Source organism: Balaenoptera acutorostrata, chromosome 10, assembly GCF_949987535.1.
Source record: "Balaenoptera acutorostrata chromosome 10, mBalAcu1.1, whole genome shotgun sequence".
NCBI classification, from domain to species: Eukaryota; Metazoa; Chordata; class Mammalia; order Artiodactyla; family Balaenopteridae; genus Balaenoptera; species Balaenoptera acutorostrata.
In genome coordinates, this window is record NC_080073.1 from 4,595,506 (window position 1) to 4,621,260 (window position 25,755).

The 25,755-nt window shown below is 38.4% G+C and overlaps 1 protein-coding gene across 2 annotated transcripts in view; it reads left to right on the forward strand.

Moving 5' to 3' along the window:
• The window catches only part of TMCC1 (transmembrane and coiled-coil domain family 1), a 156,914-nt gene that overhangs the window by 81,760 nt on the left and 49,399 nt on the right, over nucleotides 1-25,755 (forward strand). Inside the window, exon 3 of one of the 2 annotated variants that reach the window (XM_057554412.1) lies at nucleotides 4,704-4,760. The exons of the other annotated variant lie outside the window; for it this stretch is intronic. Coding sequence (XP_057410395.1) covers nucleotides 4,704-4,760 — 57 coding nt within the window. The remainder of the gene's footprint in view (nucleotides 1-4,703; nucleotides 4,761-25,755) is intronic. 2 annotated transcript variants of the gene reach the window in all.

A 25,755-nucleotide genomic window follows, 5' to 3' on the forward strand; every position in this document is an offset into this window, starting at 1 on the left:
CATTAAGTTCAAATTTGTGCAAACTACAAGAAAATCTTTCTAAGAGAGTTGATTCAGCCAAGAATTTTATCATAAGAGATTTCAGAGATGAGGAAACTGGGGCTAATTGAGATTTGTCTGCACAAGTTATTTGTGAAAAAACTGGGATTGAGTCTGTTTTCTTCTCTCCCTGGCTAGGACTCTTTCTTTGGTATATACCGTTCTGTCTGTAATCAAGTACATCTATGCAGTAAACCTGTATTGATCTTAAGAGTTGGGGTGGCCGAGGAGGGCACAAGTCCTGTTAGAAGTATTTCATCAAGGAATGATTTTTAAGTTTTAACAGCTTTTCAACAAGTTTTAACAGTTTTTTAAAAGTATAATCACATACTATACAATTCACCCATTGAAGCTCTACAATTCTATGATTTTTACCTTATTCAGAGTTTTGTAACCATCACCACAATTAATTTTAGAACATTTTTATTACCCAAAAAAGAAACCCCATACATCTTAGCCATCACTGCCCAATCTTCCCATTCACCCCAGCCCTAGGCAACCACTAATCTAGTTTCTGTCTCTATATATTTGCCTGTTCTGGACATTTTATACAAATCAAATCATAAAATGTATGGTCCTTTGTGACTAACTTCTTTAATTTAGCATACTGTTTTCAAGATTATACCGTGTGGAGCTTCCCTGGTGGCGCGGTGGTTGGGAGTCCACCTGGCAATGCAGGGGACACGGGTTCAAGCCCTGGTCCGGGAAGATCCCACATGCTGCGGAGCAACTAAGCCCATGTGCCACAACTACTGAGCCTGCACTCTAGAGCCCACGAGCCACAACTACTGAAGCCCCCGCACCTAGAGCCTGTGCTCCGCAACAAGAGAAGCCACCGCAATGAGAAGCTTGCGCACTGCAACACCCGCACACCGCAAGAGTAGCGCCTGCTTGCTGCAACTAGAGAAAGCCTGCGCACAGCAACGAAGAACCAACACAGCCAAAAATAATAAATAAATAAATAAAAATAAATTTATAAGATTATAGTGTATGGTGTTTATCAGTATTTTCTTATTGCCAAATAATATTCAATTATATGGATATATCACATTTTATATGTTCATTCATCAGTTGATGGACATTTGAGTTGTTTCTCCTTTTTTTTTTTAAATTATATATATATTTATTTATTTATTTTTGGCTGTGTTGGGTCTTCGTTGTTGTGCACGGGCTTTCTCTAGTTGAGAGAGAGCGGGGGCTACTCTTTCCTTGCAGTGCACAGGCTTCTCACTGAGGCGGCTTCTCTTGTTGCGGAGCACGGGCTCTAGGTGCATGGGCTTCAGTAGTTGTGGCACGCAGGCTCAGTAGTTGTGGCTCGCGGGCTCTAGAGTGCAGGCTCAGTAGTTGTGGCGCACGGGCTTAGTTGCTCTGCGGCATGTGGGATCTTCCCAGACCAGGGCTCGAACCTGTGTCCCCTGCATTGGCAGGCGGATTCTTAACCACTGCACCACCAGGGAAGCCCTGTTTCTACTTTTTTGATACAGTGAATAATGCTGTTGTGAATATCTGTGTACAAGTTTTTGTACGGACATTTGTCTTTATTTCTCTTGGGCATGTACCTAGGAGTGGAATTGTTGGATCATTTGGTAACTCTGTTTAGTCAGTTGAGGAACTGCCAGACTGTTTACCAAAGGGACTGCACCATTTTACATTCCTACCAGCAGTCTATGAGGGTTCCATTTTCTCTACATTCTCACCAATTCTAGTTATTGTCTGTCTTTTTTATTATCGCCATCCTAGTTAGGTGTGAAGTGGTATCTCATTGTGGTTTTGATTTGCATTTCGCTAATGGCTAATGATATTGAGCATCTTTTCATGTGCATATTGGCCATTTGTCAGTCTTCTTTTGAGAAATGTCTATTCAGGTCCTTTGCCCATTTCTAAATTGGGTTTTCTCTCTAATATTTAGTTGTAATGGTTCTTTATATATTCTATGTACAAGTCCCTTATAACGCTTATGAGTTGCAAAATTTTTTTCCCATTCTGTGGGTTGTCTCTTCAATTTCTTAATGGTGTCCTTTGAAGTTTGGTCTGTTTTTTCTATTTTTTTTCTTTTGTGGCTTATGCTTTTGGTGTCATATCTAAGAAACCATTGACTATATCCAAGGTCATGAAGATTTACACCCATGTTTTCTTCTAAGAGTTTCATAGTTTTAGGTCTTACATTTAGATCCTCGATTCATTTTGAGTTAATTTTTGTATATTGTGTGAGGAAGAGTCCAACTTCATTCTTTTGCATGTTGATAGCCACTTGTCCCAGTATCATTTGTTGAAAAGACTATTGAGTTGTCTTGGCAAAGGAAATGATTCTTAAGCATTGCTTTAAAAGGAGAGATGTAACTGGCATAAATGAAAGAATTCTGATCTGGCTTCTAGGTATATTATGTGAAGAGTGTGAGGTCAAGATATTTAGACCAGGGACTTCCCTGGTGGTCCAGTGGGTAAGACTCTGCGCTCCCAATGCAGGGGGCCTGGGTTCGATCCCTGGTCTGGGAACTAGATCCCACATGCATGCCACAACTAAGACCTGGTGCAGCCAAAAAAATAATAAATAAGTAAAATAAATATTTTTTTAAAAAAGATATTTAGATCAGAGGGTCCTTTCCCCATGGCAGACCGTTGGAAACCGTAAGTAATAGATGAGACATCTGCTGAGGAGGAATTACAGTATTGGAATTACAGAGTTAAGTTGTAGTGTTAGAAGTCTATCAAGAAATGACCTGATGGTCTTAACTTCTTTTGTTGAAATAAGTCATGGAATCTTCAGTTATTAAGACGAATGTACAGAGGAACGTTGAGGGAACTTTAAGTATGCAAAAGCTGCTGTAAATTTATAAGATAAAGAAAGCCAATGTAGAAAAAATAAATGACAGAGCTAGAGCATGAGAAATATAATTTATAATTTTATTTCCTCCAAGTAAACACAGAAGCACAGAAATGGATGCAAATAACTGAATGGCAAAATAGTGAAAAGAATGTTAGTGAAGGCAGAGGACGCCTGTACTCACAGGCGGCGGGAGCCAGGACCCGGGACCCCGGTGCTCCTGCCTTAGTGGTTGCAGGATGCAGGCGCCTCCCAGGGCCGAGAGGAGCTGAACCGCCGCGTCCTGCTGGCCAAGGAACTCGTCATCACGGACAGCGGCGCAAACCAACCCCAACCCCACCTTGACTGGGCTCTGAACTTGCACCACCACCCCCATCACCCAGACCTCGCTGCCAGGCTCGGATCCTCCTGGTCCCCACTCATGTCACAGACACAAAGCCAAAGCAAGCCATACCCCCCACCCCCAACACTGGCACTGGAAAGAGAGTCCCAATGGCCACACAGAAAAAACGGAAAGAGAAATGGGTGCCATGAGTAACAGAAAATCAGTTTTTAAAAGGTGCTTTAGGGCTTCCCTGGTGGCGCAGTGGTTAAGAATCCGCCTGCCAATGCAGGGGACACGGGTTTGAGCCCTGGTCCGGGAAGATCCCACATGCCGCGGGGCAGCTAAGCCCGTGCACCACAACTGCTGAGCCTGCGCTCTAGAGCCTGTGAGCCACAACTACTGAGCCCACATGCTGCTACTGAAGCCCGCGCGCCTAGAGCCCATGCTCCGCAACAAGAGAAGCCACCGCAATGAGAAGCCTGCGCACCGTAACGACAAGTAGCCCCTGCTCGCCAGAAGTAGAGAAAGACCGCGCAGCAACGAAGACCCAACACAGCCAAAAATCAATTAAAAAAAAAGAATGTTAGTGAAGAGTCAGAATTCCTCCATTCTAATCCTAACCTACACTAGTTATGTAACCTTGAGTAAGTCAGCCTTCAGAATAGTAGCTGATAGGGACTTCCTTGGCGGTCCATTGGTTAAGACTTCACCTTCCAATGCAGGGGGTTCGGGTTCCATCCCTGGTCAGGGAGCTAAGTTCCCATGTGCTTCGGGGCCAAAAAACCCAAAACATAAAACAGAAGCAATAATGGAACAAATTCAATAGAGACTTGAAAAATGGTCCACATCAACAAAAAAAAAAATCTTAAAAAAAAAACAGAATAGTAGGTGATATTTACAGAGGCCCTACCATATTCCAGACCTGTGCAAGCCTCAACCTCCTTTTTTGTAAAATGGAGATTATGTTGAATTAATTACTTTGAAAACTTCCGTAAAGAGCCATGTACATAGAAGAGATTATTCTTGAAATTTGGTTTTATTCACTGTAGTAGTAGTAGCATCTGATAGTATGTGTGTCAGTGCTCAAAACAATTCTGAAGGGTGTGCTGTATTCTTATTTTGATGAAGAAACTGATGTTCCGTGGTTATGAACGTTGCACAGTCAGTAATCAGTAGAGTCGTGATTCTAATCCAGTTCTGCATGATTTCTTTTTACCACCTTGACTTTGTCTTGAAAGATAGTAGATCCTGGTGGGCAGAGGAGGGGGAAAGAATAGGGTAGCACCAGTGAGATTTAATTTATTATATATGAAAGCTTAAGATGTAATTCCAAAGGGATGATTAGTCCTGAGATCGGTGATCTCAGTGGTGAGGTGGAACACTACCATGTGTTAAAGGTCATAGGTATATCCCATTTGATTAACTTGTAAGTCACAGAAGAGCTAAATGTTATGAAGCACAGTCGTATAATAGTTTATCCATGTGTCTTCTGGAATCTTGGACATTTTTCTTCAGGAGACAGAGGGAAGACAGAACACTGATGAGGTAATGAAGTCTGAGTGGAAAGCGGAGGTGAGTACAAGCGGCCAAAATAGTACTATAGTTTGTGGAGATGGGTAGACTTTGCTTTGAACCAAGAGGATGTCACTTCTTAGAATTAATTCTCGTATTCATACCCTTTGAAGACCCTTCTCAACCCACCAATAAAGTGTCTATGATTAATTTCCAAATATGGAACTAAGCAGGTCTTGAGTGCTTCATAGCTTTGATCTCTCAGCTCTTTTCACACTTCTTATCCTTCCCATGGTTGAGTTGAGAAATATTATTTGGAAATATAAGACTAATAGACCAGAAAAAGAGTACAGAAAGACCGGAAAAGAATACAAGAGCAGAACAGTTTTTATTCATTGATTTATCCTGTGCCATTTTCTTCTTGACAACAAGTACAAAGTTCAAGCTTTAGTTGTCATCCTGCTGCTGCTGCTGCTGCTACTAAATTAACAAGCAGTAGACATGCTTCTCTTTGATGCAGTTTATCTGTTGGAGATGTCGTCAGCTGGCACAGGGGAAGCAAAGAACTTTGAACTCTAATTCTGTTTTGCAAACTTTTAGTTTGTGCATAGAAATCCGTGGTGATTGGTGTCTATGAGAATAGATCTGTGATGCAAATATGAATAGGAAAGGTAGCTAATATACATTGGGCTCATGCTTTATGTGAGGCAGTCTGAAGCCCTTGAAGAGGAAGTAAGAGTCTCAGAAATTACGAAGGCCTGAGTTGTTTTCATTTATACTGCTGTGCTTCTCAGAAATGGCAGAACTGGTATTCAGAAGAAAACTTGAGAGACATTTGAGAGAAAGCTGATGCTGTGTGCTAATTTTGCATGTGCATGTGTGTGTTCATGTGTTCCATCACTCTGAAAGACTGCCTTGGTAGTCACACCTAACCCCACCATTAATCCATAATTCATAATTCATTCTTTTCACCATAGTTTTGTCTTTTTGAGAATGGTAAAAGGATTGGGTCACTTTTGGTCTAGAGTAAAACTTTCATAATGTAAGGGAGACCACAAAATGTAAAGGATTATATACATTGTCCTGTGTTTTCTCTTGACAGAAATTCCGTCTTCTGGTTCCTTTTTCTATTTAGGACCTTTTTTTGTGTGTTCCCCTTATTTCAGGGAAGAATTTCTAACAGTACAGTTGTATACATTCTTGGTGACCTAAAAAGAAACAATAATATGCATTAGGTTCGTAGCAACTTCTGCTTTTTGGGTATATGTGAGAAATGAAGTTTTTTAACCATATCTTAAGTTCCAGCATATATCTATTACCAGAAATATTTTTCAGAATATTCTCCCTTCTTCCTTGTAAAGTCACAGAGAAGTTTTGGGGCTCCTCAGCTAGGTCACAGTGGCCAAAAGACTGTGCCTCATCTTAGAATAGAATCAGTATATTATTTGTGATACAAAACAAAGTAACCAATAGTTCTTCAAATTTCCCACTTCCTGTTCATTTCCTCCAGACACAAAATAGGTTTGAGGAAAAAAGTATTTTCCTGATGCTTTGAGCTGCCTGTGTTTGGGATTCAAAGTATTTTGGGTGCTTATTGCTTAACTGGGCTGAAGATTATCTCATGTGACAGCATAGATCTCTTGTTTTGGAATTGCCATTACTTTCTAGAACAGCCACTCTGTACACCGGCCAACATGCCCTGGATCCTCTTGCTTCATATTACAGTGATACTGCTTTGTCAGGGTAGAATTCAGCCTCACAGGGCTGGTGTCAGTCTCTGCTGACCTCATGCCACAGTACAGCATGTTCAAATCTGGGAGAAACCCGAGGGTTATTCGACACATTCCTCCTCCTTCTCCCTCACAAGCATGGAACCCTCACTCTCCTCGGAAACCGTATGTTGTATATGTGTGTGTATCTGTCTTTTTAAAAAATCTCTTCCTTAATCTTATAATTCTACAGCTTTAAGTGGGGGCTGGTTGAATAGACAGACACAGGAAATGCTGTGAGCTGCTGAAACTTAGCATTTTTCAACAGTAGATCTCAGCCACGGGTATTCGCTATTTTGGGTCTGACTTGTGTGAGGCTGCAATAACTGAGAAGCATATTATGTGTTTCCTAGTTGTTCATTTTACCCATAGGTGTTTAGGCAGAATGCACAGGGTGTTCTTTGGCTGTGTGGTCATGCTCAGATCATACCAGTGTGTCCCCATTCTCCCGTATGATGGGCTGTTTCAGTGCAGAGTAAATGTCATCCTCACTCTCTCAGGCTAAATAGTTATCCAAAAATAAGTGTTTTCTTCAATGAACAAAAGAGTTTCGTTTGCCTTTGGCAGCTTGGGAAAAGCTTGGGTTAAATTTGAAGATGCCAGGCATGCATAACAAATGAGAATTAGGATTAAAACCATTTGAAATATTTCTCACATTTAAAAAAATAACAAAAACGGTTCTTATTACTCAGCTACTTGTTTTCAGTGTATTTTTCCCAAAGACTTGGCAATTTTCTGAATTGTAAAGCAGTATGCACATATCTTGGTGCTAAGTTCATGTCTTCAGATCACCAGAGCAAGTCCCTGAGATACAGCTAGATGGGAGGGTGATCCAGCTTTATGCAACACAGCCACCGTTTTCACATTTCATCCATAGTCATGTGTACAAAACGTTGCCTGTAGCTTGATTTTACCATGGTTTTTTGGTGTTGGCTTTATAAATGATGCATAGATATTTTCTGAGATAAATGCTAAAGCAAAGCAGATTCTTTGTAGTTTTACCTGATTCTAAAGCTAACGTTTATTAATATTGTTTGGTGTGAGCCACTGGATTTAAGATCCAAACAGATTTTTCACCCTGAAGTTTGGTATTAAATTACTCTCTTATTCCTTTTGGTTGATAATTTAAATGCCAACTTTATTAACAGATTGTACCCCTGCTCTGTACCCTTTTTTTCTGTTGTTTGTTCTGTCTCTTGGATTTTAAAACCCTGGCACATCTCTGTTTGTTCTGAGGTTATAAAAGGTCAGTTTACTTATCTTTGTTTTATTAAGAATGCGAGCCCAGGTTGAATGGGGTGGTCAAAAGGAAAGAATTCATAGGTGAACCCTAAAAGGATAGGGGGTGGAGACTGATAGTAAAACAGAAGTTAACTCCTTTTTCACCATTATTGACAGTCCAAAAAGAGGAGGGAAACATAAAACATAATCTAAATATTTATAATTGATTTTATTTTCTCCATTTATTGCATTAATCCATGAGTAGAGGAAGCTTGCCAAAAGTGTATACTTAGTACCTGAGTGAATGATTATGTTTCCTTGCTTCACTACCCATGTCTCTGTCTCACTTACCCAAACTATTCGTCAAATCTGGTGAACTAAAATACTCCTATTGAAACAATGATTAAAATGTTCAGAAATGAGGTACTTGCTCCAGTTCCTGAAATTCTTAATATGGCTATCTGGATACATCAAACTGCTCTAAATAGGGGTTTACATATAACCTCCTTGCATGAGGTTGCCACACACTTTGTAAAAACTACAGAATAAACATTTTGAAGGAAGAAAACTCTAGAGGGGAAAACATATCGGACTCTAGGAAAGAAATGGAGAGTTTCAGGAAGTGGGATATTATAGAATGTATTGTATATATTGAACTTATATTTTAAATACATAAGATAATATTCCCAGATGTTGACCAGTTTTAAAGATGAATAATTTCCTCTTTCCTTTCTTAATAACCCTGCAGCACCACACATCTGTATAAGTTGCCTTGGTTTTCTGTACAAATGCACAGAAATTACAGTGACAATTTAGAACATAGCATGTGTAATCATTTGGTTCTGTATAGATGCTATCATTTAAACATTTGTTATTTACATTAGGCTGTCACTTTATTAAATGGTGAACTTTTGAAAGATAAAACAAAACTCCCCTCCCATCTAAACCCTCAAACTGCTGCTTGACCTAAATCTCATCACTCCATAGGGCTCAGAATGCCACATAAAAGTCAGATTCCATAGGAACGATGCAAAGTTCTGCCCACATTATTTTGTAATTGTGGGATTTCTTTTTAATTGAGTTTCATTCAAAAGAAATAGCTAGAATAGTGGTTTTGAATGGTGGATGAGAAGTGTACAATAAGGCAGCAGAAGGAGACTGTTTCATGTTGCAGTGTTTCCTTCCTCCCAGTGCTCAAAATGCCTTCCTTCTCCTCATGAGAATGTTTTATATCCCTTAAGACTGTTAGAGGGAAAACAGGTCGAGAACTCTGACCTAATGCTTGAAAACATTTGTCATTGATTATTTTAATTCATGCCAGAAATTATTAAATGCCAGAGCTCCAGTATATCCTATCTGAAAGAGAGGGTGGTGTAGACCAATCATTTGTTCACTGAACAAACAATTATTGAGATTCTGCTGTATATCAGAGTTTGGGAGTTGAGATGGATTGTCTGCCCTCATGCAGCTTACATTCTAGTTGGGGAAGATGACAACAAGTAATAAGCCTATTAAGTTAACTAGGAGTATGTTAGAGAGGTGTGGGCTGTAAAATAATAAAGCTGGGAAAGGGAGATTGAAAGTGCTGGGGGCAGGCTGCCTTTTTTTTTTTGGATAAATTTATCTATTTATTTATTTATTTTTGGCTGCGTTGGGTCTTTGTTTCTATACACGAGCTTTCTCTAGTTGTGGCAGGTGGGGGCTACTCTACGTTGTGGTGCACATGCTTCTCATTGTGGTGGCTTCTCTTGTTGTAGAGCATGGGTTCTAAGGCGCAGGGGCTTCAGTAGTTGTGGCACACAGGCTCAGTAGTTGTGGCTTGCGGGCTCTAGAGTGCAGGCTCAGGAGTTGTGGCGCGTGAGCTCAGTTGCTTCGTGGCATGTGGGATCTTCCCAGACCAGGGCTCGAACCTGCATCCCTTGCATTGGCAGGCAGATTCTTAACCACTGCACCACCAGGGAAGTCCCTGGGCTGCCATTTTTAATTGGATAGTAAGTGTAAGCCTCATTAAAGAAGACATTTGAGGAAGGACTTGAAAGAGGCAAGCAGGTTAGCCATACAGCTATCTGAGCAATGAGCATTCCCAACAGAGGGTACAGAACAAAGGCAAGAGTGTTCCTGATGGATACAAGGAATAGGAAAGAGGTTGGTGTGACTAGAGTAAGAATAAGGGAGTGTAGAGTGGTAGTAATTGGGGTGTCAAAGATGTAATCGAGTGCCTCAGTTATCTATTGCTGTATAACAAAGTACCCCAAAACTTAGTGACTTTAAACAGCTATTTTATTTGCTCATAATTCTGCGAGTCAGGTATTTGGGCTGGGCTCAGTTAGGTGTTCTTGTGCTGGTCTTGCCTGGGGAGTCACTGTAGTCGTTAGGTGGTTCAAGACATGTTTGGCGGTTGGTACAGCTGAGCCTCTCTCCTTGTGGTACAAGGATTTTAGCCTGAACAGCTATAAGGATGGAGTTGTCATTGACTGAGATGTAAAGCCTGCTGAAGGTCTCAGTATAGCAAGAGAAAGCAAGCCCCAGGCACAAACACTTTTCAAGTCTCTGCTTGTGTGACATTTGGTAATGTTTCACTGGGCCAAAACAAGTCCATGGCCAAACCTTGTATCACGGGATGGAGAAATAGATTCCATCTCTTGATGGGAGGAATGGCAAAGTCAAATTGTAAAGGGAAGGGCATACTAGATTGGATGAATTTGTGCTATTAATCTGCCACACAGAGGGCCAGATCAGGTGTGCCCCTGAAGGCCATTTTTAAGGACTAGCTTTCTCTTTGAGTGTAAGGAGGACACATAGAAAAATTTAAGCAGGGGAGTGACGTGATTTGACTTAGGTTTTTAAAGGATCATTCTGGCTGTTGTATTGAGAATAGATTATATGGCAACAAGGGAGACCAGTGAGGAGGCCATCGTAGTAATCCAGACAAGATATGATCATGGCTCAGACTAAAGTAGTAGAAGTGAAGATAATGAGAAGTATTTAGATTTTTGATGTATTTTGAATGTAGAACCAACAGGATTTTCTGATGGATTGGCTATAAGAGAGAAATTGATGACTACAAGGATTTTAGCTTGAACACTGGAAGAATGGATTTGTCATTAAGGTAGAAAGTCTGCTGGTAGGGCAGGTTTTGTGGGAAAGAGGAAGAGTTCAGTTTGAGGTGTCTATTAGATATCTAAGTGGGAATGTCGAATAGACAGTTGGCTGTATGAGACTGGAATTTAGGAGACGTCGAGACTGAAAATATAATTTAAGAAGGTATCACAATTAGATGATATTTAAAGTCATGAGACTAGGTGAAGTCATCAAGAGAGAGAATGAGTGTAAAGAAGAGAAGAGGAAAAGGCAATGAGCCCTGAGCACTCCGGTTTGAGAAGTGGAAGAGGTGCCTGTGAGGGAGGAGGAAAATGAGAGTATGTGTACTGGAAGCCAACTATAGAAAGTCTTCATAGGAGGGGGGAAACATCAGCTGTGTCACGTGCCACACTGATAGGTCAAGTAAGATGAGGACTAAGAACTCGTCTTTGGATTTAATAATATGACGATGATTGGTCACCTTGACAAAAACTTTTTGATAGAATGAGATAAAATCCAGTTGAATGGCTTTGAGAATGGGAAGAGAGGAATTTGAAGACAGTTTTATGCCATTTTTATGAATTTTACTGTAATAAGGAGCAGAGAAGTAGGGAGTAACTGGTAGAGGAAATGTAGTCAAAAAGAAATTTCTTTAAGGAGGGAAATGGAAAAAAAATCATGCTGATAGGAAGAATTCAGTAGAGAGAAGAGAAAAATTATGTTTCTTTCATTTATAATATTTAATAAACTTCAGTGGCACTTGCATGTGCGGGCACTATTCAGAGCGCTTTACAAATATGAACTCATTTAATATAAGAATGAAAACAGGCTTCCCTGGTGGTGCAGTGGTTGAGAATCCGCCTGCCAACGCAGGGGACACAGTTTCGAGCCCTGGTCCGGGAAGATGCCACAGGCCGCGGAGCAACTAAGCCCATGCGCCACAACTACTGAGCCTGTGCTCTAGAGCCCGCAAGCCACAACTACTGAGTCTGTGTGCCACAACTACTGAAGTCCACATACCTAGAGCCCGTGCTCCACAACAAGAGAAGCCACCGCAATGAGAAGCCCGCACACCGCAACAGAGAGTAGCCCCTGCTCACGGCAACTAGAGAAAGCCTGTGCACAGCAACAAAGACCCAATGCAGACAAAAATAAATAATAAATAAATAAATAATAATTAAAAAAAAAAAAAGAATGGAAACAGTGACTGGCCACTCAGTATAAAGTACTGTGGTGGGTGCTATAAGGAGTTCAGGGATGTGTAGGACACAGCCCTGACTTAAGGACTTGTGGTCTCTATTAGAAAGTATAAAAGCTTGCAAAAAAATGAAAATAGGAAGGTAATATATAATAAAAAGGATATAGTTTAGAACTTCAGAGAAGGGAGATTACTTTCAGCTGGAGAGTAAGGAATGTCACTAATTTGATTCTAATTAAATAACAACAGGCCTTTAAACTAAAAGTAGGCTCATTTGGACCTAAATTCATATACGTTTCACCTTGAGCGTGGACAGGAGTGTGTGTGTGTTATAAGGTGGAATGGGGACAGGGTTGGAGGTAGGAAGGAAAACATTTTTCTCTTCAATAAATAGTCTAAAGAGGTCTAATACAGAAAAGACAACTTCAGAGATGCTCCTTTGTAAATCACCATAATTGTCATCTTCTTGTTTATAGTCCTAACCTCCATATGTAAGGGGCGGGTTGGGGGTTGATGGCAAGGGAAGAGCACGAGCGCACGTGTGCATGTGTATGTGTGTGTATGAGTATGAACTGCATGTGCATCTTCTGTACCTAAAGTACAGGGATTCCTCTACCAGTTAGATATATTTAGGAGCCTGTCTTTGATTTTTAAATAGTTTGGGGAACAATTCAGAATTCTTTTTCCAGACAAATAAAATAAGAAAAGTTGAGATATGTAAGCCCAGGAAATATGATTAGAATATGTCCTTACATTATTATCTGCTCTTAATGAAAACTTTAGTGGTTGTTTGAAGTCTGAGGATAAATAGAGAATTCAAACTGTTTAAAATTGGTACTTGGGTGGAAGACAGTATTTTTTGTTCGGTAGAACCTTGTGAGGAGCCGTTTATACAGAATCATTCCTGGGGAGTGGAGAAGCCTAATTCAGGTTGGCTTTTTTTTTTTTTTTTAGTGGTTCCTCATACATATTGTCTTTTTGAAAGATCTAGGGACATTTTAATTTAATCAGTCTAGGGACTGATTGCAAGTTCAGGGAAGAGATTCTTATGAGGGTCCCAAGGAGCTCACATGAAAAGGAATATGCATGGTCAAATTACGTATCAAATGATGGTCGTTTACTCATAATTAAAAGAATGCAATTGATAATTAAAATGAGATCTTATATTCACTTATCAGATTAATTAAAATACAAAAGTTTGATACCTAGAGCTGACACAGTCATTCACCTACACTATGGGTAGTATTGTAAATTGCTGTAATCTTTCTGGAGGACAACTTGGTAATCTCTATCAAAGTATAAAACACATACACTCTCTGATACACTGCTAGGTATTTACATTATCAGTGTACCCAGAGAAGTTCACCAATAGATATATAGAGAGAGAGAGGGAGAAGGAGAATTTGTAATTTTAAAATGAGAAGAATATGTTTTGATACCCAGTTGAAGTTCAACAATATTAAATATCTTTGACATCCCCTGCTGCGCCAAAGTGAAGCCGTCTTCCTTACTAGGGAATTGGATCCTATATCATCCTATTTTACAGTTGTCTGGTGGGTTCACAGGAATTTTTTAAAGTGTCCTAGATTTAAAGGCTTTTCATTTATTCTGTTAATGGCCATCACTGGAGATGAGGTGTTCAGAAAGATCTAATACTCCAAGATAATTCTCACAAAAGAGCTATTAGGAACAGAATGGGCTACAGTAGGAAGCTGATAATTAGAAAACAAATCTTTAAGAAGTAAAGACTACATGGATTAGTATGTGAATGAAATGGGGGAGTGAGTAGTCTAGAGGAAGTTTACCATAATTCTGCATCTTCAGATAATTCTTTTTTATATATATTTTGGACTATAGTTGATTTATAGTATTATGTAAGTTTCAGGTATATAACAGTGATTCACAATTTTTAACAGTTATACTTCATTTATAGTTATTATAAAATATTGGCATATTCCCTGTGCTGTACAATATATACTTGTAGCTTATTTATTTAATACACAGTAGTTTGTACCTCTTAATCCCCTCTCCCCATGGTGCCCCTTCCCCCTTCCCTCTCCTCTCTCCTTAACTGGAAACCAGTAGTTTGTTCTCTCTATTCAGATAATTCTTTTAATTTCTAAAAGCTCTGTTTTCATTTTGAAGAAGAGAACTGCCAACTAGGTCACAAAATTTGCAAGAGCAGTAGAGGAAGATGGAACTTTTATTACATACTTCTTCCTAAACTAATGCTGCTTTTACATTCTTCATCATTACATTTACATTTATCATACATACCTTTTATCATACATGATTTATCAAATATAGGTTATTATATGAAACAATCTAATTTTTGTCTGTTTATCTTAGGTTTCCCCAGTACAAGCTCTGGTAAATTGCTTGCATCATTTGACTCACTGTTACTCTCCACTGAGTTAATTATATAAAAATTACCTCTGAGTTTTGGAGCTGGGCAGGGAGAAATAGTAAAGCCAAGTGCAGGACATCCAGGTGGCAGCTGTTCATACCTCAAACAATAAGCAAGATCTAAAGACTATACTCAATTAATTACTTCTTTGGGGGCATGAAAGCAGGATTAGAGTAAGGCAGAACTCTTACTGGTTCTCACTGACCAGGTGGTTGTGGTTTTGACGATCAGAGTGAACATTTTCACCTTGGAGGCAAGGGTTCTAGACTGTAGTGCCACTAGAGCCTCAGTTGTCTCTAAAAAGGAGAATAATATCCGCCAGAGGCTGAGGCTCAAGAGACCTGGTTTATAGTCCCAGCCCTTTCACAACTAGTTAGGAACTTGGGGATTCAATTAACATGCAAAAGCTTTTATTCCTCACCTGTAAAATAAGACTATTTAACAAGATAACCTCTCAAGATCTTTAGATTTTAGCAGATTCAGAATTTACAGGTACAGACATGTATAGATTGATTTTAAAAATAAAGTAACACATTTTCCTATGACTCAGAAATGGACAGAGACACAGGTCTCAAACTTAGCATATTTTCTGTTTCTAGTTTATTAGATTTAAAAAGCAATTTCTTAACTGATTATTTTTCTTTGATTACAAACTACTCATAGAAGTTAAATGAGGGATTTTACTGGACTGAAACTAGAACTACTAGTATATAGGAAAATCTGGATTTAGACAAAGCCTTATAACTTTGGGTAGGGTGATTATTTACTTTCAAAAGCAGTCATTCTAGATTCCTTTAAATAGCCGCTTTTAAGTCCAGTATAATATTTTTAAATGTAATAAATATCATTCTATATGTAAATCCTTAATTTGCACATTATTTTGCTGAAACAAAATCTGCCTCAAGTGAGAATGGCATACCTTAATTTACACGAGATTAATCTCTGTAGCCTACCAATTAATAAGTTGGAATTTAAAATTAATAAAAAAATGTACGGTGAAATGGGTGTAACCATATGGTGTATATATGTACTTTAAACATTTACTTGATCCAAAGTTTCTAAAACACTGAGAGTCTTAAGGTAAAACTGTAATACTTCAGGTTTTTTTTTCTTTTTTTTGGCTCCCCGGCGGGGAACCGAACTCAGTTTTCTTATTAATGTTAAAATTAGGTGTACAAAGGTATTTTCTGGTTGCTATTAATTCTTCGAAAAATAGACAAATTTTCAGTCTCCTTAGCATTAAATTGTTACTATTAAAAGACCAGTGGTTAGGAGTACATAAATAAGTACTTTATAAAAGAAGCCCTAGTTCCTAGGGCATTAGATTTTCTAAGTTTAATTACCCTAGACTAAACTCATTTCCTTTGTTAATAGGATTACTGTAGTAGTAGGGATATTCTGAAGACATAGGATATCTAGATTTCAGCAGTACATTAAAAAAAATTTTTTTTAATTTATTTATTTTTGGCTGCGTTGGGTCTTCGCTTCTCTGCACGAGCTCTCTCTAGTTGTTGCGAGCGGGGGCTACTCTTTGTTGCGGTGCGCAGACTTCTCATTGCAGTGTCTTCTCTTGTTGTAGAGCACAGGCTATAGGCATGCGGGCTTCAGTAGTTGTAGTGTGTGGGCTCAGTAGTTGTGGCTCGCGGGCTCTAGAGTGCAGGCTCAGTAGTTGTGGCGCACAGGCTTAGGTGCTCTGCGGCATGTGGGATCTTCCCGGACCAGGGCTTGAACCCGTGTCCCCTGCCTTGGCAGGCGGATTCTTAACCACTGCGCCACCAGGGAAGCCCCAGCAGTACATTTAAGAGAGTTTTTCATGATATCTTTTGAGGGGGAAATTATAACTGATTATTCATAACTGAGTAAGTGAATGAATGAGTGAAAAGAGTACTAAAATATCATCCTGGAACACAGTCTCTGATGAATTGTTGCAATTTGCTTCCTGTCCTTTTCAACCTCTTCATTAATCCTTGGCTAAAGACATTGCCACGCTTAGTCAGAGTTGAAGATGTCAAGCAGCTGAAAAGAATACTTAAAATTTTGAGCTGTAAAGTTGGAATCCAGTGGTATTCTCAGACATAAAGCATAAGTCACCACATTATGTGATTCATGGAAAGGTCAACTGTTCTTAACACGATTTGCAATTAAAGAGAAAGCAAACACGGACTAAATTAGATGCTGTGACTAGGTTCTCTAGCAGATCTCTTAACTCTAAGTAATTTAGATACTGTGGGATCTTACCTAGTGGGTAAGATCTTAATTAACCTAAATCAGACAAAGCTCTTGTTACATTGCAATACATTTTTATTAGATTGTCTTGGAAATTCCCTGGCGGTCCAGTGGTTAGGACTTAGTGCTTTCACTGCCAGGGCCTGCGTTCAATCCCTGGTCAGGGAACTAAGATCCCACAAGCTGTGCGGTGCGGCCAAAGGGGGAAAAAAAAAAAAAAAGGTTGTCTTAGTCATTCTTTGAAATTAAAATTCTAGAAAAGAAGCATTATTAATATTACCTTAATATTAGGATGTTATAACAGAAACATTGTTGTTGATATACTTACAACATAAAACACCCTGAGAGAAAACAGAGTTCCTAGTAGTTTAAAAGAATAAGAGAGATGCTTAACAATATCCCCATCTCAGTTTTGTTTACAAGGAGCCACTAAGAACAAAGAACATTTGTTATCAGTTGATCATGGGCAAATTTGTCTTACTAAAGTTTTCCCCTTAATGTGCAAGAGAAAGCACTAAGTTATTAGGAATTTTAATTAGGACTTTTCCTTTCCAGCTCCCTAGATTAATTGTCTACAAATTCTATAATACCCTATGAAGCCTTAGCGATCATCTAAACTTTAAAGTTAACTTTAAAAACATTTTAACTTTAAAATGTTTTGAAAGTTAATTTTTATGAAATCATTAGGAGATAGAAATAATTTTGTCAGAAAATATTCATGGGAAGATAGAAAATGTTTTTTTCCTGAGTGACTGCCAAAGTCAAGAACAAACTAGAGGCAGTTCCATATTGATTTTCTAAATAATGGCTTGGAAACAGAGGTCTTCCATATTTATTGCTTCTTAGTCTTAATGTGAGAAATTTGTCTCCTCATTTTAATTGTGGGTGATTTCACTTAATCATGGGGTAAACTATCTTTTACGGTCTGTTACAACTCTGGCTTGGAATTCTGTGGAGAAAAAAAAATTGTAACTCTACCTTTTATGTGGTTGTAGAATATCAGAAACTAACTCAATCCTTAGAGGACTAAAATTAATTCATAAGCAAACACTGTCTAGCAGTCAGAGGTGGCTCTGTAAAACACTGAATGCAAAAAAAATGGAAGATTCCAATTCAGAAACCAGCCACAACTATCTGTAGATTTAAATAGCATAAGCATATATTTGAGGTGATATGATTTATATTCTTGTTTCTTATGGATTAATTCAACAGACATTTACTGAGCCTACATTGTCTGCCTGGTCCTGGAGAACCAGAAGCAAATGTAGGCCCCACCATATGTATCCCCCTTCTTTTATGTAATTATAAATAAATTGGTCTCTTATAACTTTTAGGGAGCCTTACTTTATGAGTAGTTTCACTGGGACCCCAGGTTGTTGACCTGAGGCTGTAAGTCCTTATTTCACTGTTACCATAGTGAAATTACAGAGTTTAGTGATAGCCTGTGTTAATTAACCCATTCAAATACTATAGCAAGCCTACACGTAGTCTAACGGAATACAGAAACCTCGGGACAGGGTTTCCTCTCTCTTCTGTGAATAAGTCATTTTATTGTTATATTAGATTTTTTTTTTTGGAAGTATTTCAAATAGGTTGAGCCTAAGGAAATCAGGCCAGTGAACATGATGGCATTTATTACTGGATTCTGACAAGTAAAATCAAGATTGAAGGCTTACAGATACTTAATGAATGAACCATATTTCATGAAAATTCTTGAATTGTAAAGTTCAGGTGTCCAGGAACTTATCAGCTCCTACCCCACCTCCACCTCTCCACCCCACTGCCCACCCTGGCTTTTGGAAATGTGAGAGGGTATTTTGGTTGTCGCAGAGATGTGGAGAGGGGAGTGATTCTGGCTTTAGTGAATAGAGCCCATGGATGACATAATGGCCAAAATGTCAGGAGTAACCCTGGTTGGAAGCAGAGTCCCCAGGCATATTTCATCTCCCTCTGCCCTTCCCTCTTCTTTTCTTTTCTCACTAGAAAGGGAAAACCCCAGCAGTACGGATATTAGGGGTAGCAGTATGCTGTTAGCACCCTGGTGCTCTTGTCACGGCACTTATTTGGTGCCATTCCCTCTTTTACATCTAAGATATTTTTCTGAGGAAACATTGATGTCTAAATTAGTATGTAAAGTGCTCAACATCATTAGTTATTAGAGAAATGCAAATCAAAACTACGATGAGGTACCACCTCACACCAGTCAGAATGGCCATCGTTAAAAGTCTGCAAATAACAAATGCTGGAGGGGTGTGGAGAAAAGGGAACTCTCCTACACTGTTGACAGGAATGTAAATTGGTGCAGCCACTATGGAAAACAGTATGGAGGTTCCTTAAAAAATTAAAAATAGAGTTGCTGGACTTCCCTGGTGGCACAGTGGTTAAGAATCTGCCTGCCAATGCAGGGGACATGGGTTTGAGCCCTGGTCGGGGAAGATCCCACGTGCAGCAGAGCAACTAAGCCCGTGCGCCACAACTACTGAGCCTGCGCTCTAGAGCCCTCGAGCCACAACTACTGAGCCCACATGCCACAACTAATGAAGCCTGCATGCCTAGAACCCGTGCTCTGCAACAAGAGAAGCCACCGCAATGAGAAGCCCACGCACCGCAATGAAGAGTAGCCCCCGCTCGCCGCAACTAGAGAAAGCCCACACGCAGTAACAAAGACCCAGTGCAGACATAAATTAATTAATTAATTAATTAAAAATAGAGTTGTCTTATGATCGCACTCCTGGGCACATATCCAGAAAAAACTCTAATTCGGAAAGATACATGCACCCCAGTGTTCATACCAGCACTATTTACAATAGCCAAGACATGGAAGCAACCTAAATGTCCATTGACAGATGAATTGATAAAGAAGATGTGGCATAGATACACAATGTGAATACTACTCAGCAATAAAAAATGAAATAATGTCATTTGCAACAACGTAGATGGGCCTAGAGATGATCATACTAAGTGAAGTAAGACAAAGACAAATACCATATGATATCACTTATATGTGGAATCTAAACTGTGACACAAATGAACTTATTTACAAAACAGAAACAGACTCACAGACATAGAAAAGAAACTTATGATTACCAGGGGGGAAAGGGGGTGGGAGTGGGGATAAATTAGGAGTGTGGTATTAGCAGATAAAAACTACGATATATAAAATAGATAAACAGCAAGATCCTACTGGATAGCACAGGGAACTGTATACAGTATCCTGAAATAAACCATAATAGAAAAGAATATGAAAAAGAATATATATAACTGAATCACTTTGCTGTACACCATAAGCTAACACAACATTGTAAATCAACTCTACATCAATTTAAAAATTTTTTAATATAATAAATAAATTAGTGTCTGAAGGGACATTAATTCTCTATACTTTTTATATTAGAACATATTTATTGACCCCAGTAGAAGGTGTGCTGTTATCTTCCTTATCTTCTTCCTTTTCCCCTCTGTGATTATAATCATAAGTATACTATTGCTGTGTATACATCTATTGTATATACATTGATGCAGTTCATTGAAGCTCTAGGAGTGAGTTGTTTCCTAGCTTCAGCTTAGTGAACCTGTGCTTGTGATATTTTCAGGAACAGTACAGATTCTCATTCAGCCACTTTGACTACTATAAACCTGATGTGAGTTTGGAATTTAAAAGTTAGTTGCTTTGACCTCAGCAAGACTTGTTCACTTATACGCTGTTCCTATTTAATGTAAGCACACTTGGGCCAAAGAACATGTAAATATTTGGCTTCGTATTTGTCATCTCACATTAAATGTTGACACTAGTTATAGAAATACCTCTAGGAGACCCTTTTCTTTGGATCAGAATTCCAGCTTCACTTTCTTTCTAACCATTTCTAAATGATCATCTTATTGCAATTCAAAATATCTCAATTTGAATTCATAATTGTCTTTCCTAAAACTAACCCTGTTTTTCATCTTCCCTATTGCATCATCACTCTCTTAGACTGGAAACTTGGGACTCATCTTTTTTTTTTTAACTTTAAAAAAAAATTTTATTGGGGTATAGTTGATTTACAATGTTGTGTTAGTTTCAGGTGTACAGCAAAGTGAGTCAGTTATACATATACATATATCCGCTCTTTTTTAGATTCTTTTCCCATATAGGGGCCTCATCTTTATTCATTCTTCTCTTTCATCTCCAATATGTAGTCAACAAATCCTGTTGGTTCCTTCTTCAGAAGAATCACTAGGCCTTTCTTTCACATTTCCTCTGCCACTACTTTACTCCAATCCTTATCATGTTTCACTAAGAACACCTCTAGTTTCTCACCTCTCTTCAAGCTTTTGACTTCTCAGGTTAAAACTACCAAAGTAGATGGCAGAATGCGTTAAGACATAATGTCTCAGGAAAAAACAGGAGACAGGTGAATATTTACTCTGAGATCATCTAATCTGCAACAGAGTAAAATTTATCTTTGTCTTTTGTCCTAAATTTTAACTAATCCCAGAGTTTTACTTACTCATTTATTCCTTCATTTAATAAATATTTAATAGTATTTATTAAGTATATGTTCTGGTATAAATAGCTAAATATTATATTTATTGTCTTTTCATTTTCCTTTGACAATTGATCTGTTGTCTTCAATAATCCTATTTATGCTTTCTCTAGTTTTTTAACCTCAACCTTGCAAGCTCTAGTCCTGTTTCTTAGGTACCAGACCTTGATTCGTTTTAAGCTCCGTAAATCACACAAGTCCCAAAACTGATGGATGGCAAAGCAAGGACTCAACTCCATCTCTTCTGCAGGCCAGCAGCCTTCCAGCCCCATCTTACTAATATAATAAGGCCTGTTGTCTAAGCTTAATGACATGAAACAATAGAATACTATAATGTGATGGTATCTCAAGAGAAAGGGCAAAGGAATGAGAAATTGGCCCTTTAATTGTCTTTTTATAACAAACTTTAAGAAGTTTGGAAGGCATTATATTCCCATAAGTAGCTAGTTAATAGCATACGTGTCTTCAACTTGCTTCCTACTCCTTCTTGGTTGTATTTTTATTTTGCTATTCTTAAAGAATATTTGGAACCCCTAGAGCTGTATGCAGTTTAGTGGGAAATTAAACAACAAAGAACAGTGAAGCCAGGTTATTTAAAAATGTAATAGCTTCATATCTTCCCCTGCCAAAGCCATCTATGGCTAGTAAGATTTTGGAAAGAATAAATTGAGTCAATCCTTGTTCTTCTCACATGGACTTGAAATAGCCCTTGAAAGTCATTTTCTTGCTCTTTCAGCAATTTTTATGTTTTCTGAGAATGTGAAAAATGTGTTTGTTTTTTTATTCCTGAGAGCCCAGTATGGTCTGTTCTTCACCTGTGATTGGAAGGTATAAAATAGATATTAAGTAAGGATTTTCAGTAGATGGCTTATGTAGATCTGACATTCATGGAGCATAGCAAGAAAACAGCTCCTTACTGTGGCGAATAGCATTTTCTAAAACAATATAGCATTACCTATGTATTTCCTCCAAGTGGTAGTTTCTCTGACATAGAATATGCTTGAACATATTCTAATGGTTTACCATATACTTTTGAAATTTGAGTTGTTTTATTTTTCCTTTTTTATTATTAATTTTTATTGGAGTATGGTTGCTTTACAATGTTGTGTTCGTCTCCACTGCGCAACAAAATGAATCAGCCATATACATACAGATATCCCTTCCCTTTTGGACTTCCTTCCCATTTAGGTTACCACAGTGCATTAGGTAGAGTTCTCTGTGCTATGTTCCCATCAGTTGTCTATTTTATACATAGTATCAGTAATGTATAAGTGTCAATCCCAGTCTCCCCAGTTCCTCCCACCCCACCCCTTTCCCCCTTGGTATCTGTACATTTGTTCCCTACATCTATGTCTCTATTTCTGCTTTGCCAATAAGATCATCTATACCATTTTTCTAGATTCCACATATATGCGTTATTATACGATATTTGCTTTTCTCTTTCTGACTTCACTCTGTATGACACTCTCTAAGGCCATGCATGTCTCTACAGATGACCCAATTTCATTCTTTTTTATGGCTGAGTAATATTCCATTGTATATATGTACCACATGTTCTTCATCCTTTTCTCTGTTGATGGACATTTAGGTTGCTTCCATGTCCTGCCTATTGTAAATAGTGCTGCTATGAACATTGGGGTGCATGTGTTTTTTTGAATTATGGTTTCTCTGGGTGTATGCCCAGGAGTGGGATCGTTGGGTCATATGGTAGTTCTATGTTTAGTTTTTTAAGGAACCTCCATATTCTTTTCCATAGTGGCTGTATCAGTTTACATTCCCACCAACAGTGTATGAGGGTTCCCTTTTCTCCACACCCTCTCCAGAGTTTATTGTTTGTAGATTTTTTTGAAGATGGCCATTCTGACCGGTGTGAGGTGATAACTCATTGTAGTTTTGATTTGCATTTCTCTAATAATTAGTGATGTTGAGCATCTTTTCATGTGTTTGTTGGCCATCTGTATATCTTCTTTGGAGAAATGTCTATTTAGGTGTTCTGCCCATTTTTGGATTGGGTTGTTTGTTTTTTTGATTTTGAGCTGCATGAGCTGCTTGTATATTTTGGAGATTAATCCTTTGTCTGTTGTTTCATTTGCAAATATTTTCTCCCATTCTGAGGGTTGTCTTTTCGTCTTGTTTATGGTTTCCTTTGCTGTGCAAAAGCTTTTAAGATTCATTAGGTGCCATTTGTTTATTTTTGTTTTTATTTCCCTTTCTCTAGGAGGTGGGTCAAAAAGGATCTTGCTGTGATTTATGTCATAGAGTGTTCTGCCTATGTTTCTAGTGTCTGGTCTTACATTTAAGTCTTTAATCCATTTTGAGTTTATTTTTGGGTATGGTGTTAGGGAGCGTTCTAATTTCATTCTTTTACATGTAGCTGTCCAGTTTTCCCAGCACCACTTATTGAAGAGGCTGTCTTTTCTCCATTGTATATTTTTGCCTCCTTTGTTGTAGATTAGGTGACCATAGGTGTGTGGGTTTATCTCTGGACTTTCTATCCTGTTCCATTAATCTGTATTTGTTTTTGTGCCAGTACCACATTGTCTTGATTACTGTAGCTTTGTAGTATAGTGTGATGTCAGGGAGCCTGATTCCTGCAGCTCTGTTTTTCTTTCTCAAGATCGCTTTGGCTATTCAGGGTCTTTTGTGTTTCCAAACAAATTGTAAAATTTTCTGTTCTAGTTCTGTGAAAAATGCCATTGGTAACTTGATAGGGATTGCATTGAATCTGTAGATTGCTTTGGGTAGTATAGTCATTTTGACATAATTGATTCTTCCAATCCAAGAACATGGTGTAGCTCTCCATCTGTTTGTGTCATCTTTGATTTCTTTCGGAAGTATCTTATAGTTTTCTACGTACAGGTCTTTTGCCTCCTTAGGTAGGTTTATTCCTGCGTATTTTATTCTTTTTGTTGCAATGGTAAAAGGGATTGTTTCCTTAATTTCTCTTTCTGCCCTTTCGTTGTTAGTGTATAGGAATGCAAGAGATTTCTGTGTATTAATTTTGTATCCTGCAACTTTACCAAATTCATTGATTAGCTAGTTTTCTGGTGGCATCTTTAGGCTTTTCTATGTATAGTATCATGTCATGCCTGGTTGTTTGTTTTTTTTTTTTTTTTTAACATTGAAGGTATGATCTGGGATTAGAGGAAATGGGGAATTACTGCTTACTGAGTACAGAGTTTCAGTTTTGGATGATGAAAAATTTCTGGAAATAGATAACGGCAGTGGTTCCACAACATTGTGAATGTACTTAATATCACTGAATTGTACACTAAAAAATGGTTGAAATGGTAAGTTTTGTGTTTTGTATATATTACCTCAATAAAGAAAAACATTTTTTGAAAAACACTGAAGGTATGACCTCACTTAGAAAATAAAACTGAAATCAACCTGGCCCCACTAAAGGCTATATTTTTTCTTCCTCATAAGCCGGCTGTTTTGAAAATGTTTGTTTACAAACAGCATATATTATTTTTCCTGAAAAAAAGAAAAGTAATGAGGAACTAAGAGCCAGTCAGCATTTTTGAGCAGCACCAGTATAATGATACCACCTGGAGTACTTAAAATTCCAGACAAAATTAAATATTTGTCATTTTAATCTGCATATACAACTTCATTATGGGTGAATGTACACTTTCTATCAGGCCCTTGGAAATCTGGAAAACAGCTTGACTCTTTTACACACCTCAGGTTGGAGACCACTATTCTATACTCTGTCTCATGACATCACAGATACTATTTTATTATACCATTTCATCTTATGACACAAATTTCTGTATGATTCTGCACTTGCTTTGCAGGTGGTGCTTGGGGGTTACCTGGCCCTTCCTTGGTTGGAGGCTGATATTCCCATCAGGGCTTTATGGTACTTTACAGATGTGAAATAGCTCCCCAAACACCTTTGGGCCCCTTAGGTGGTACATGATTCCTTTGAGGTAGGCAGAGCCTAAATAAGCAACCTTCACTGCTTATTGTACTTCTTCAGTTAATTGTCTCGAATAGGAAGACAGGTAATTTAACTAATTTCTAAAGAAGGTCAGTGCCTCTATTCTTCCTTCCTAAAACCTCATGATTCTGGTATTGGCTTTGGCACTAAGCAAAAGCTTCTGTTGCTCTCCTTTCTGAACTAATTGGTTCTAAGCAGTAAAATAAAGTACTTGCTTTATTTAGAGGTTCATATGACTATACTAATCTCAAAAGATTTTAAACTCCTTTACAGTTCCTCGCTTTGTCATTTTTCTGCTCCCCCACCCACTGGCTGGTTATGGGGGTTTACTTTTACATAAAGAAAGCCGCTGAAGTCAAACAAAACCTACCTCTTATTGAATCCCAGTGGGAGGTTAATACAGTTAGGGACTTCTTAGCTGAACTGGCTGCCAGCTGGAGGAGGGCAAGAGAAGAGACTCCTTGAGGAATGCACAGCCAACTGATGCGACAGGTTTTAACTTCAGTGCCTTCCTTGCAGATCTGTTCTCTGCTTTTTACAAATACAGATAGTAATTGATTTATTAGATTTATCATTTTTCTTCCTTGATTCAACTTTACTTTTCCCCATCTTTTGCCGCTTTTGGAAAAATTTATCCAGCCAGTCATCAGGCATCAGCATCAAGAAGGTCAGTCTGTAGAA